The sequence below is a fragment of the Pristiophorus japonicus genome, chromosome 15, assembly GCF_044704955.1.
Source record: "Pristiophorus japonicus isolate sPriJap1 chromosome 15, sPriJap1.hap1, whole genome shotgun sequence".
Lineage (NCBI taxonomy): Eukaryota > Metazoa > Chordata > Chondrichthyes > Pristiophoridae > Pristiophorus > Pristiophorus japonicus.
Genome location: NC_091991.1, coordinates 82415760 through 82431587, shown reverse-complemented (window position 1 = coordinate 82431587; position 15828 = coordinate 82415760). Strand labels below are relative to the sequence as shown.

Sequence of the window (15828 nt, the reverse complement as noted above, 5' to 3'; positions counted from 1 at the left end):
AGTTATGATCGTCAATTTATACAATGCAAGGTCCCACTAATAGCAAATAATTCATTCATCTATTTTGGTGGAATTGGTTGAAGGATAAATATTGACCAGTACATGAGGTCCTGCTCCTCGGTGAATACTGCCATGGGATCAACCAAATGTGAGTTAAATAGAAATGGGGTGAAATTGGGGGCGGTAACCTGCGAGGGGTGGTGGTACTTGCGCTCGGTGCGGAAGTCCAGCCCTGGCCGCTGAATTGGCGTTACCACCCCTCCGAGGAAGTGGACCGCAATCTTGCGCGCTCCACTTCCTCTCGGGGCGGGTCCAGCGGCACTAGCTGGGCGCGATCGGCAGTGCTATGCGGATGCTCCACATAGCGCTGACGTGTTTCAACACCCCTCCCCTTCGCCTAAAGGGAAGGGTCGCTGCACACTCTGCAAGGCCTCTGATGCCCTCCACTAGCCCACCAGGCGTCCAAAACGGAGAGCCGGGCTGCACGATGGCGGCCTGGACCACACTAAGGTGCAAGTATTGGAGCTGACCGCAGAGTCGGCAAGATCGCGGGGCGCTGGCGACCTCCCCTTTAACTTCCGCCTCATGAGCATTTGTCGGTGCACTTCACGACCCATGAGGCTGGCGTTGATAACTTGCACCACCAGCCTTGTAGGCTGCGGAGCAATATCTGCCGTGGGGTGGAAAGGCATTGGCGCGCTGTGCTAATGGGTCGCCGTGCACGGCAGTGACGTAATCGACAGTTGCGCGGCAGCTCGGGGCATTACCCGCAGGGCACAGTGCTGATGTGACGGCGCCTCTGCTAACTCCTAAGTAAACATGGAGTATACCTGTGATAATGGATTTTCGGGCTGCATGCTGGCCACGCTAGGGTGCAGAGTCAGCAAATGCACGTGTTGCATTTTTCATTTATTGCCAGAAAATCTATCTTTCCATTGCTCCTGGGTAGTTTGGGGTCTGGAGCACAGTTGGGATGTTGAGCTGCCAACTTGACCTGTCACCTTAAGGTCATTGCTGTAAATGGACACATTTAAATAATTGTAGCTGGTTGTATAAAAGCAGAGAAGTCCTGCTGCAAATGTACAGGGTATGGGTGAGACCACACTTAGAGTACCGAGTTCAGTTTTGGTCTCCGTATTTAAGAAAGGATATACTTGAATTGGCGGCTGTTCATAGAAGGTTCACTAGGTTGATTCTGGAGATGAGGGGGTTGACTTCTGAAGATAGGTTGAATAGATTGGGCCTATACTCATCGGAGTTCAAAAGGGTGCGAGGTGAACTTATCGAAACATATAAGATAATGGGCTCAATTTTCCCCAGTGATTTGTGACGTTTCTTTGGCACGCGCCACTTTTTTTGGCGTAAGTTTAAAAAATTAAAGTTTCCCAAAGGAATGTGTGGTAGCCTAACTCGGTTAGTTACGATTTTTTTAAAGTTCGTTTTTGTTTTGCGTCGTGGGGGGGGTGGGGGGTGGTAACCTGATCTCTGCGCCAGTTTTTCTCAATTATGTAAGTTTGCCCCCAAAAAAATTCTCCTAGGTCGGCGTATGTGACCACTCTCTTTTTAAAAAAAAAACCTTCTGGTGAGTTCAGAAAAACCAGCGTGCATTGAAAAATCGGCGCAGAAAGAGGCCGTTGTTTTTCAGCAAAGTTTTGGAGGGAGTCAAGAACACTTAAATATGCATAATCATGATTTTTTTTTAACTTCTAACGCAGTAAATGGAAGTTTGATGGAATTCTGTAAGTTTTCTTTTTTTTTAAACTGACACACCACCACCGAACATCTGTGCGTCAGCTGGCAGAATCGGTCCCATGCCCAGACACTGGCTCGGCTGCAAAAGAAGCTCGGGAGGTGGAATGAGGTGGGCTGTGGAACATAGACGGAAGGCATTAGAAGCCTGCACTACGCATCAAATCAAGCCCGGGTGGGTGAGGGGCTGTGGAAGGCATCAGAAAGTCTGCACTACGCATCAAATATAGCCTGGGGAGGTGGGGGTTCCCGATCAGACCTGGGTGTGGTCCATACAGACCGTGTGGGGAGAGAGAACAAAGAACCTTGTCCTGCCTGCCTGCCGTTTTGAGCTTCTTGCAAAGGTAAAATTTAAGCATGGGAGCACTACTGACAATGCCATACCTTGTGCAAACCTTTTGTATGATGGTGCTGCGGAGGAGACAGTTGATTTGACATCGTCGCATGAGGAACCTCAGAGCCCGTAGGGTGATGGCAGGAGGCCTTAGCCACGTCGGGTATATCGAGACAGGCGTTTGTACCTGCACCTGAGCGAGGCAGACTGTCAGAAGTTGTAACAGATCTGTGAGTTAGTAAAAGTAGACCTGCAACCTAGAAGCATCAGGAGGACTGCTTTGTCTGTTGAAGTGAAGGTACAGCTGCACTTTCATTCTATGCCTTTGGATCGTTCCAAGCTACAACTGGGGATGTGTGCGCCATTTCTCAACATGCAACACATGTCTGCATTCGGCAGGTGACTGCTGCACTATATGTCCGGAGAAATGACTACATAAAGTTCCCCATGACCGCCCAGGCAATGCATGACCGGGCTGTGGGCTTCTCCAAGATTGCTGGCTTCCCAAAGGTATAAGGCTGCATTGATTGTACCCACGTCGCCTTGTGAGCACTTTTGGAGAATTCCGAGGTGCACAGGAACAGAAAAGACTTCCACTCCATTAATGTGCAGCTCGTGTGTGATGACATCCATCGCATCATGTCAGTTGATGCAAGATACCCCGGGAGCACCCATGATGCGTTCATCCTACGGGCAAGAGCGTTATATCTGCCATGTTTCAGCAGCAACCAGAAGGGCAGAGCAGGCAACTGGGGGACAAAGGGTACGGCCTCGACACCTGGCTTATGACGCCCCTACGCATAACCCGGACAGAAGCTGACCGGGAATACAACATGTCGCACATTGCGACATGCAGCTTAATAGTGAGGACCATTGGCATCTTGAAACAGCATTTCCAATGCCTGGACCATTCCAGAAGCTACTTGCAATACTCCCCTGCGATTGTCGGTCAGTTCACTGTGGTGTGCTGCATGCTGCATAACTTAGCCATCATGAGGCAGCAGCAGCTGGTAGTAGAAGACCCACCTGAGGTGACAGTGGCTGATGATAATGATGAGGAAGATGTAGATGAGGAGGAGGAGGACGAGGAAGCCATACAACTACCTGAACCCGGAGCACGACAGCGGAGGAGGGCGGGCCGTCGTGCCCCTTTAACAATTACTCGAGCCTTGCGCCAGCAGCTCATCTGTAAATGCTTTGCTGCCTGAAGGCTCAGCAGCAACTATTCTACATGGTCCATGTTTACTGTTTGGACCTGTTCCGTAATGTTGTGTTGTGTTAATGGAACAAATGATGGAAATGATTCTAGTTTACTTCAAAAAGTTGTGTTAATAATCAAACAAATAATAGAAATGATTATTCTTGAGTTTCAACAGTTGTGTTTATAATGGAACAAATAATGTAAATGATTCAGTTATAATTTAAAATATATTTTATTCAAAAGTTTAACAAACATTTGTTTGTACTGAACTTTAATAAACATATTAGGGCTGAAATTGCGGTCGGAGGCTTCCCGCAGGCAATTGCCTCCGACCTGAAACATTTCTACGAAAGTACTTGGTGGTCCGGGCGGAGCATGGGATTCCGGTGGGGAGGCCTTCTCTTCCCGCGCTGCGGAGAGCACTCCTCTCCTCTTGGTTCCCACACAGAAGGTGCAGTCACGTGTGACTGCTCAGCCAATCAGGTACAGTATTCCGCAGCTTTCTCATTAATAACACTGGGAACTCCATATCTGAGTTCTCATTGCTATTAATGAGAAAAACAAACAAACACACTAAACACACAATAAAAAACACGTTGCATAATTAAAATTAAAATTAATAAATATCTTGATGTTTTTTCTGAGTTTTTAAAAAGCTTTTTTAATTATAGTTAAAAATAAATGTAACATAGTGGGCAAGGTCTTTAAAAATGTGTTTTTTAAAAAAAATTAATTTTATTATATTTTTGTATGTTTTTAAACTCTTACACCTGTAAAAGTAGGCTATACGCCTGCTGTTATCTGGCGCAAGAGTTTTGAGGACATTTGCTGGGCACGATATGGGTAAATCCCACAATTTTGCCTGTGCAAATGTCCTCGCACTCGATATGCGTGAGATCTGTCAAGATCCAGCTTGACAGATCGGAAAAGCCGGTTTTCAGCGCATGCGCATTGTGCGCTGAAAACCTGCTTTTACGATGCTTTCCTGGGTCCCTACATACTCCGTACGGACCCGGGGAGGCCGGGATTTCCACGCCATTCTTGTATTAAACTTTAAAGTTTTCACTTAAGATCACTTGCAAAACTCTTAAGATCACTTACTAACTTTTAAACTTGTAAATTTACATAACTTGCAAAAAAACTTTTAATTTGAGAACAGTCATAACAGTAACAACAATAATAATAACAACAACAACAGCAGCAAAGAAAGGCTGCACCCATCTCTCCTCCACCTTATTCTAACACCGCCCGCTGCGCTTGGCCTTGGTGACTCCACTACCTCTGCCCGCAGGCAGTGGCGCAGCGTTTCTCGGGTTGGTACCAAGTTTATTCTTTCGAACATTTCGGGTAATGCGCACTTCTTGATTGGGGGGCAGGTGGTAATGTGGAGGGGCCTGGCTTGGGCCTCTTCAGAGGCTGGTCTGGGGATTGGAGTGGAGTGGCAGTTGATTCTGTTAATGGGTGCGAGATTTGGACATGTTCACTTATTGCAGCAACTAACTCCAATATTCCTGCCCTCATGTGCCCTGACAATGCCTCCACTACCTCCAACATTCCCTCCCTCATGTTCGCCGACTGTCTCAGCTACCTGTGACGTGCCCTCCCTTTTGTTGAGCAAAAGTGTGTCAACTACCTGTGACATTCCCTCCCTCATGTGCACCTGACATTGTTTCTGCTGACTGAGATTTGCCTCCCTCGTGCAGTGATGGTTGCTTTTCTCCATCAAAGCAACGACCCTCTCTTTCAAGGGTGTCTGGGTGCAAATTTGCCTGACCTCCTCCTGTTCGAGTTCTTTCTCGTTTGTTGTGTGCCACTTTCCTCTGCAAAGATGAAAATATAACTTTTTAGAGAGGGGTCTTTCTGCTGGGTGGGACATATACAGATGGTCACAGTTACAATTGCAATTCTGTTTTTAAAAAAAAATGAAAATATTACTTGCATTAACTACTTGACCAAGGTTCTGCCACTTTTTGCACTGGCTTCCAGACCTCGGGATGGTCAGCATTGCACGGTAATCTTCAAGTTGGTTCCAGCGTTTCTTCTTTTCTTTGGGTGGAACTTTTACGTGACCTCTCCTGCCATCTGCCCTCAATCACAGTAACTAGTACCTCTGCTTCATCCTGTAAAAAATTATTGGTCCTTGCGCCACATTGCATCTTATATTGCAGCTCCGATTTTTCCAATGATAATTAAAGTTCTCACAAAAGCACTCAAAGTTCTCACGCACAACTGGCTCTTTAAAAATGGCCGATTGCAGACCGGGAGCTGTATTGTGCATACGCGCCTGTAGGATACACGTCAAAACGTCCCTTTTTTTGTGCATGTGCAGAAGGGGCTGTATTGTTTTTTTGGCGCAGACATTAGGCTCCACCCTACCCCTCGCCCCCACCCCAAGGCTACAGGTCAGGCTGCACGGCACCAATGAAAAAAAATTGAGCAGGGAAACTTGGCACATTTATTTTTGGAGCAGTTGTGGCCTAGAAAAACGGGCGTAACTCTGGTAATACGCCAAAAATTGACCCCAATGAGGGGTCTCGACAAGGTGGATGCAGAGAGGATATTTCTGCTCATAGTGGAAACTATAACTAGGGGACATAGTTTCAGAATAAGGGGCCGCCCATTTAAAACTGAGATAAGGAGGAATTTCTTTGGGGCAGAGAATTCCACAGATTTACAATCCTCAGAGAGGATTGTGGAGGCTGGGTCATTGAATATATTTAAGGTGGAGATAGACAGATTTTTGAGTGATAAGGGAATAAAGGGTTATGGGTAGCGGGCAGGAAGTGGAGCCGAGTCCATGATCCGATCAGCCATGATCTTATTGAATGGCGGAGCAGGCTCGAGGGGCCGTATGGCCTACTCCTGCTCCTATTTCTTATGTACACTGCTGATTGCAACTCAGCACAATTGTAACTGCTTGTAATGGTAGAAATGTCAACTGGGTGCTGGGGTGGTATTAATTCGAAGTTGTTTGAAAGAACAGTACTATAAATGACAATCTATTTTAGTCCTGGTATTAGTTGTCACTAAAGTTTCTAATTCCCTCAGCAAAATGGGATTTTCTCTTTATGTTCTATCTTTTTTTTTTAGTAATATCATCCATCAGCAACCGGATAATCTGCTTAATGCAGTTCAGTTAACATTGAATCATACTTCATCAAAGCAGAGTCCTAATGATCCATCTTAAATCACTTTACCACATACACAACTGATAAAGCCATTTAGGTGGAAAAATATTCTTATTGGCAATCAACAAATATATCTTCCACAATAATGCAATTTGCAGAACAGGATTTACACTTTCAGTGTTCATTTATGGATCGTTTTGAATTGATAGCCGAGGGTTCCAGACCTGATGATTCAAGTTGGTACAGAATAGACAGTCCATTAAAATCTCTTGGCCTGATCCATTGAATGAGTGCTGCATTGATCTGATAATACTATGCATAAGCAGAGTAGCACCCTGGCTCTTGTTGCATGAGTAAAAATATAGTATACTTGTGATAATGGATTTTATGCACGTGTTGCAGTTTTAATTTATTGCCTGCAAATCTATCTTTCCGTTACTCCTGGGTAGTTTGGGGTCTGGAGCACAGTTGGGATGTTGAGCTGCCAACTTGACCTGTCACCTTAAGGTCATTGCTGTAAATGGACACACTTAAATAATTGTAGCTGGTTGTGACCTGCTGAGGTCACTCATAGCATAATTGCAACTGCTTGCAAATTTTAGACTTTAGGACAGTGACTGACTCTCATTTTGCATCTGTAACAAAAGTGACGCAAGACTTTTACATATATGATATTAAATTATTGATACACTAAAGCCACTCTTCTGCCAAAATAGATTCCTAGCAAATAATTTGAGACTTTCCCGATTGATGCAAACTGCTAATTGCTGCACCTCTCCACGCCCTCCCCCGCCAGCCTCTCCACGACCCCCTGCCCCGCCCCGCAGACTAGATCAGCTGGCACTGCAACATTTGATAAATCAGCTCATCTACTGGTTGCCCCATGCACGCAGATGTATTTCTGGCTACCATCTCTGCCACAGACTCCAGGATGTCAGCCAGAAACATTTTGTAATCTCCCTTTTTCTCCCTCCTAAAGTCCTCAACTGCAGAGATGAGTGATAAATGCACTTTCCTCCAGCAACCCCATCAGAAGTCTCTGAAGCACTCGTTCCAACAGCATTGCCATCTTGAAAATCAATACAGGACTTGCCTATTTAAAGATGCTGCCCTTTGGCGTGTGATGTGATCAGGCGTTGATGGCACAGTGGGTTAAAACCCTGTTGGTTTACCTCTGAAAACTGTTTTGAATTCTGTCCAGACTGATAGAGTGAGAGGTTCTGACAATTGCAAAGATTTTTAGCGTAATTAGTCCTTGGCAGTTTCAACCCAGTTCATGGTGGGCATAGGCTCAAAATGCTGCACAAGTTGGCACCAAAATCTTACTAAGATGTCATGTAAGCCGTTGTAGGAAATAGGAATGTTGCACTGGTGCAGCAAGATACTTGTGATACTGAGGTTGGGGCGCATTGTAAAACAATGAAGTGACCTTTGACAGGCCTGACCTGGGAGGAGTTGGGGAGGAGTTAAACTAATATGGCAGGGGGATGGGAACCAATGCAGGGAGACAGAGGGAAACAAAATGGAGACAGAAGCAAAAGACAAAAAGGAGATGAGTAAAAGTGGAGGGCAAAAAACAAAAAGGGCCACTTTGCAGCAAAATTCTAAAGGGTCAAAGTGTGTTAAAAAGGCAAGCCTGAAGGCTCTGTGCCTCAATGCCGAGGAGTATTCGGAATAAGGTGGACATATTAACTGTGCAGATAGCAGTTAACTGATATGATGTGGTTGGCATCACGGAGACATGGCTCCAGGATGACCAAGGCTGGGAACTCAACATCCAAGGGTATTCAACATTTAGGAAGGATAGACAGAAAGGAAAAGGAGACGGGGTGGCGTTGCTGGTTAAAGAGGAAATTAATGCAATTGTAAGGCAAGACATTAGCTTGGATGATGTGAAATCGGTATGGGTGGAGCTACTGAATACCAAAGGGCAGAAAACGCTAGTGGGAGTTGTGTACAGACCTCCAAACAGTAGTAGTGATGTTGGGGAGGGCATCAAACAGGAAATTAGGGGTGCATGCAATAAAGGTGCAGCAGTTATCATGGGTGACTTTAATAAGCATATAAATTGGGCTAACCAAACTGGAAACAATACGGTGGAGGAGGATTTCCTGGAATGCATAAAGGATTGTTTTCTAGACCAATAGGTCGAGGAACCAACTAGTGGGGAGGCCATCTTAGACTGAGTGTTGTGTAATGAGAGAGGATTCATTTGCAATCTCGTTGTGCGAGGCCCGTTGGGGAAGAGTGACTATAATTAGTGGAATTCTACATTAGGATGGAGAATGAAACAGTTAATTCAGAGACCATGGTCCAGAACTTAAAGAAGGGTAACTTTGAAGGTATGAGGTGTGAATTGGCTAGGATAGATTGGTGAATGATACTTAAGGGGTTGACAGTGGATGGGCAATGGCAGACATTTAGAGACCGCATGGATGAACTACAACAATTGTACATTCCTGTCTGGCGTAAAAATAAAAAAGGGAAGGAGGCTCAACCGTGGCTATCAAGAGAAATCAGGGATAGTATTAAAGCCAAGGAAGTGGCATACAAATTGGCCAGAAATAGCAGCGAACCCGGGGACTGAGAGAAATTTAGAACTCAGCAGAGGAGGACAAAGGGTTTGATTAGGGCAGGGAAAGTAAGAGTACGAGAGGAAGCTTGCAGGGAACATTAAGACGGACTACAAAAGCTTCTATAGATATGTAAAGAGAATAAGTTTAGTAAAGACGAAATGGCAGACCAATTGAACAAGTACTTTGGTTCAGTATTCACTAAGGAGGACACAAACAACCTTCCGGATATAAAAGGGGTCACAGGGTCTAGTAAGAAGGAGGAACTGAGGGGAATCCTTATTAATCGGGAAATTGTGTTGGGGAAATTGATGGGATTGAAGGCTGATAAATCCCCAGGGCCTGATGGTCTGCATTCCAGAGTACTTAAGGAGGTGGCCTTGGAAATAGCGGATGCATTGACAGTCATTTTCCAACATTCCATAGACTCCGGATCAGTTCCTATGGAGCGGAGGGTAGCCAATGTAACCGCACAAGAGATTAATGTGCAAAGTTAAAGCACATGGGATTGGGGGTAGTGTGCTGACGTGGATTGAGAACTGGTTGGTAGACAGGAAGCCAAGAGTAGGAGTAAATGGGCACTTTTCAGAATGGCAGGCAGTGACTAGTGGGGTACCGCAAGGTTCTGTGCTGGGGCCCCAACTGTTTACATTGTACATTAATAATTTAGACGAGGGGATTAAATGTAGTATCTCCAAATTTGCGGATGACACTAAGTTGGGTGGCAGTGTGAGCTACGAGGAGGATGCTATGAGGCTGCAGAGAGACTTGGATAGGTTAGGTGAGTGGACAAATGCATGGCAGATGAAGTATAATGTGAATAAATGTGAGATTATCCACTTTGGTGGCAAAAACAGAGAGACAGACTATTATCTGAATGGTGACAGATTAGGAAAAGGGGAGGTGCAACGAGACCTGGGTGCCATGGTACATCAGTCATTGAAGGTTGGCATGCAGGTGCAGCAGGCAGTTAAGAAAGCAAATGGCATGTTGGCCTTCATAGCGAGGGGATTTGAGTACAGGGGCAGGGAGGTGTTATTACAGTTGTACAGGGCCTTGGTGAGGCCACGCCTGGAGTATTGTGTACAGATTTGGTCTCCTAACTTGAGGAAGGACATTCTTGCTATTGAGGGAGTGCAGCGAAGGTTCACCAGACTGATTCCCGGGATGGCGGGACTGACGTATCAAGAAAGACTGGATCAACTGGGCTTGTATTCACTGGAGTTCAGAAGAATGAGAGGGGATCTCATAGAAACGTTTAAAATTCTGACGGGTTTAGACAGGTTAGATGCAGGAAGAATGTTCCCCATGTTGGGGAAGTCCAGAACTAGGGGTCACAGTCTAAGGATAAGGGGTAAGCCATTTAGGACTGAGATGAGGAGAAACTTCTTCACCCAGAGAGTGGTGAACCTGTGGAATTCTCTACCACAGAAAGTTGTTGAGGCCAATTCACTAAATATATTCAAAAAGGAGTTAGATGTGGTCCTTACTACTAGGGGGATCTAGGGGTATGGCGAGAAAGCAGGAATGAGGTACTGAAGTTGCATGTTCAGCCATGAACTCATTGAATGGCGGTGCAGGCTCGAAGGGCCGAATGGCCTACTCCTGCACCTATTTTCTATGTTTCATTCTGACACAGTGCTTCCAGTGTAAAACATTATTTCGTAAAGTCTGAAGCGAAAAAATCTAATTTGGCTCAGCAAGCCCGTCCATCTATTATAGATGGTTCTATCACAGGCATGTCTCCTTCGCTTTGAGCCCACAACTCAAACATTAAAAAGTGGCGAACATAAAAATAACACAATGTGAACAATTGCCTTTTAACTATCCATGTATACCATCTGCCATGTTTATTTTTTAACACTTTTTGATCTCTCCTAAACTTTTTTTTTTCTTTTAAATGTGTATTCCAGAAGTTCATACCATGCTTGATGCTCTTCTGCCTCCTGACACCTACTTCCGGTTCAATCCCTTCATGAGTGAGGATATAGTGTTGGATGAGAACCGTAAGGAGAAGCTGAACCAGTTGCAAATGGATGGGGCCCGCTACCTTGAACGGAACGAACCCAAGCTCAAGAAGGCCGCAGAGATACTTGGTCAGGAGAAGGGCGCGCTTCAGAAAGTATCGGATTGGTTTAAATTAAAAGCTGATATGTATGATGGTCTTCCACTTATTTCCAAGCTGTAAGATAAAAATGCACATTTTTTGGATTCCAGTTCGCAACCACATCGGTGTAATTCCATCATACTGATAAAATCGAACAGCAGTGCTTCAAAACTTCAGAAGCAGTACTGAATTAATACTTGAACTAACTGTTTTTAAAGAAGTACCAATGCTGCTTATTTTACAGATTACTCATCAAGCTTCAGTCTTTCATCATGCTTATAAATTGCTGCTTCCGTTGCCTTCCGCCAATACCCGTATGATGCGCAATATATTTCCATGGATGCAGTATGTCTGTTTTGTGCTGAGTTTTGGTTTGGATTATTTATTCTACCACCAATTAGATGTTTCTTTTGTGCCGAGTAAGATATTTATAGATATGAAAATATCAATATGGTTTAAACATTTACATGATCATGCTAGTTGAAGATGTAATTAGTTTATTTACCACAGAACTTGCCCTACCACACCACACAATTTTCAGACTCGTGCACTTCACGATATTTCTGTGACCAGGATTGTTTGAAAGATGCTCAATGTTCTCAATATAGGCACTTAAACATGCTCTGTTTATACAATGAATAATGTGGAGTTTGTGTCTGTTAAGTGTACACTTTACGCTATTTCCTGATAAACTGTAACATTACTGTAACATTACCATTTTCTCGCATATCAATAAACTTTGTAGTTTAAAATAAGCACCTAATGTTTATATTTTTTCTTGGCTCGTAGTCAGACTCTACCAGTGTTTATTCTCTCCTGAAGGTGTTGCTAACTACTTCCACGGGTGCCGCACACCCTCGGATACCTCGCCCAAATTGCCATTATGCTGTTAGCCTCGACACTCAACTGGACAATATCTGCATCCACACATACGCACTTCTGCCTGGGTCTGCCGGAGAGCAATTCAACATGGGAATGCAGTGGTGTTTCACCTTCCCTAAGACAGAGCGCTAAAGCCAGTTGTAGCACCCTATTGCAACTGGAACCGAAATCAGCGAACTGAGCACAGATTGAACCCGAGGACATTCCTGGTGAGTTGTTTACCAGCAAATCAATTGGGAAAGTCTAATGCAATGTTTTTTTTTAATCAATATAGACTGTGGCTTTTATGCATCTTTTGATTTCAAAGCAGTTGCTATGTCCTGTCCGCGGTATGGTCTCTTCATGCCGCACTACCCACACCCAAGCATTCCTCGTGCTGTTAATCCACTTGCACTTCCTCCAAGGTGAACAATTCCTGCCCTCAGTGCACCTTGTCTCATCAATATCCAACAGAACCATCTCCAATGTAATATCATTTCTGTCGAGGGGGACCCCAGGATCTGGCCGCTCTGTACAGACTACCCTGCAGACTACCGTTCAACGTCTGGCAATGAATACCGCCGCCAGCATCTCAAGACTACCCAGGTTTACACCCACGTATTATATACTAAAAACAGTGCGTCGTCTCAAAATCCTAACAGTAGTGCATCTGTAGATGGTGCTGAGAGCACGATGTTATGTGACTCATTAAATAGAATGGGCCTCCGCTTAACGTAAGGTGACCGGCTGCGCAATCCCCTTCCCACCTCCAGACACTTGAAAGTGGCATTTATCCTGAATGTGTTGCTGTTCTCCAAAACAACTTTTAAACATAATCATAGACAGGCTGGTGAAATGGGAGGACACGTGGCAGATGAAATTTAACGCAGCAAAGTGATACATTTTGGAAGAAGAATGGGGAGAGGCAATATAAACTAAAGGGTACAATCCTAAAGGGGGTGCATGAACATAGATATCAGGAAAGATTGAACAGGCTGGGTCTCTTTTGAAAAAGAAGGCTGAGGGGTGACTATTACGTTTTTATGAAGTGACCCCCAACCTGAACGGCAGTAAGCCAAAACTCACGAGCATTTCCACCTGTAGCAATTGGGATCTGAAACCCTTCACTGGACCCCACAGTTAGTGACACCCCAACTCGGGAAGAAAATAAGACCTCTTCCCCACCTCCACTCCCCCTACCCCAATTACTAAAGTAATTCAAGGAACTCCCTGACATCCTCCTGACAATAGACTCTGCCAACTTACCTTCCCTCCTGCTCTCCCACCGGGAATTAATTCGTTCCCTAAGAAGAAAGATTCCTACAGTGCAATTCCCTAACTCTCCCTGTATGTAGCTGGAATCTGGGCCTGTGTTCTCCTCGCCACATTGACCTGAAAAAAATAACCCCACTGAGAAGAGAATCTCTGCCAGCAGCGCCTCACACCTCTGCCCCTCTCAGTAACTGTGTGTCTCTTTCGCCCTCCGAGTTGCACTGTGAAGAATTAAAACCTGGTTCATTTCACCCCCCACCCTCCTATGAAAAAAAAAATCAGTCCTTGCCCAGTAGTACACATCCCTTCCCCATCCCCAATTGTGCCTCCCTGTCCCTTTCCCCATAGCCCTCCTCATCTGCCATACCCCCTCCTTTGCCTGGTTCCAGTTATTCCCCCACTTCCACCTTCTATCTCCGCTTGACCCAAAGACTGCACTTGATCCACACTTCCTGTGTGCAACACAGTAGGAGATTGATGGCTAATATATTAAAAGTCTTGCATATGTACACACTTCCTGTAAGTGCAACATTTTCCATCATGCCCATCTAAGTTCCTTAAAAACGTACCTATTATCTCTCAGCCCTCCTTGCTACATCCATAAGGCATATATGCATTTTTTCTGAGCACACTCAACCTGACCTTTTTAAAAAAAATCAACCACTTTCCCTGCTCTCTCCTTCCACCTATCTCCACTTCCTGGTGCTACAACTCCCCACTTGCACTCTGAACATTTTACCATCCCTGCCTCTTAAGCATCTCTTGCTCCACCCCCACCACACCGCCTCCCCAAAATGTCTGGTGCCCACTACCACTTGCCCGATTCCCACAAAACATCCTGCCAGCACTGAGTTCATGGCAATCGGCTTTAGGTGCGTTGACAGCACTTTTTGTGTCAGCAACTAGCTTAACATTGTCCAGCTGAAGCCAATGGACCATTTCTCGGTCTAGGATCCTGTCAGGTGGGAAGGTTTAATACCCCAATTGTAGAGGGGAATGGCTGAAGGAGTTAAAGATGCTGGAAGATCAAACTACCTTTTCTTAGGGTCCCTTTTCCTCAATCCTACCACAGTTCGTCTTCCCCACCCCCTTAATACTGACAGACTTTTGCTCCAGGACTACCATCCGCCCCCGATCTTTGAGTACATTTGAGTACTCTGTTCCCCACCACTTCCAAATGTGGAGCTCCCATCCACCTCTGCCAGACTCCAGAACACTACTGCCACTCCTTCCCTCACCCTGAAGATGCTTTGCTCTATTCTCTCACATTTAAGACTTTCCCCCACCACTCTGAATATTGGAGATTTCTGCTCCCAAACCCCGACCATCCTCCCACCACTGCCAGATCCCCAAAATGCTACTCCTGGACACCAGCTTTCCCCCAATATTATTTAACAATGGCACACCCACCCAACACTCCAGGACTACAATCCTATCACTGATAAACCACTAGTATATCAGACCTAGTGCCCCAAACCCCACAATTGCTCTTCCACCACTTCCTTTCTGCTTAAATTACCCTCCTGCTATCATCAGGCCTCCCAAGATACTTTTTCACCATCTTCCCATTACCCTCAAACTCAGACGCCTCCATCAACAATGTTTCCACACACCACATTTAATCTGCTGCTTCCCTATCCTAGGGCCTCCCTCCTGTAGCAAACCCAACCTCTCATAACTGCCAGACAACTGAGACTGCAGGACCACCCTACCCTCTCTCTCCACTCTGAGAAATCTCAATGCCCCCCCCACCTCCACCAGTAACAGGCCCGAGCATCATCCCCCAGTACTACCCGAATTCAGAACCCAGTGCCAAACCCTATGAACCTCCCGCTATACTGCTATACATCTGCTGTAAACCTAGACCTAGCTGTACATCCTGTGCTTCACAGGAATGAGTTAAAGCTAGATACATGGGTAAAGCAATATGGGTTCAGATTTCCCAAGGTCTCTGACCGCATATGTTTCCGGCAAGTTCCGGGTTTACCTATGCCTGCGCATGAGCAAAAACCCAGAACATGATGTGCTAAGAATTTTCTTGACAGACCTTCTGCATCCCCAGGAAATGGTCATTCTCTGGCAGAGAGATGGGCTATTTGCCCAACTGTTGCCCAGCGAATGTCCATAAAACCCTTACACCTGGTAAAAGCAGGCGTAAGGGCTTCTTTTACCAGTGTAATGTGAATATAAATATGAAACTAACATTTTTTTAAATCATTTTAACATTCAAAAACCTGTAAAATATGTTTGTGTTATTTTTGGCCCCTTGAAAAATGTTTGTTTATTTTTCAAAAAATTATATTTTTGTTTTAAATGTTTAATTAATTAATTGTATGTAATGATTTTTTTAAATTTCACTGCTGTAAAAATGTATTTTTTTGGGTGATTCCTATTAAGCTTAAGTACATAAGCTTAATGGGAATCCCCTTTCTGATTGGTTGGGCCGGCCTACGTGATCCCAGGGCGCTTGTGAACCGCTTGCGCCCCTGGGATACCTGGGCCTCTATGCAGGTATGTAGAGCCCCAGGAGCGCGAGGATCCGGGGCCATCAGGCAGGTGCGTACTTTTATTGAGGTTTGGAGGCATCCGCCCTCGGGAAGCCA

General features: G+C 45.2%; 1 protein-coding gene across 2 annotated transcripts in view; it reads left to right on the top strand.

Moving 5' to 3' along the window:
* The window catches only part of pnpla8 (patatin-like phospholipase domain containing 8), a 115564-nt gene extending 103717 nt beyond the window's left edge, over positions 1-11847 (top strand). For both annotated transcript variants that reach the window (XM_070900658.1, XM_070900657.1), the window contains exon 10: positions 10899-11847. In XM_070900658.1, the coding sequence (XP_070756759.1) occupies positions 10899-11173 (275 nt within the window). In that variant the 3' untranslated portion in view covers positions 11174-11847. The remainder of the gene's footprint in view (positions 1-10898) is intronic.
* The last annotated feature ends 3981 nt before the right edge of the window (positions 11848-15828 follow it).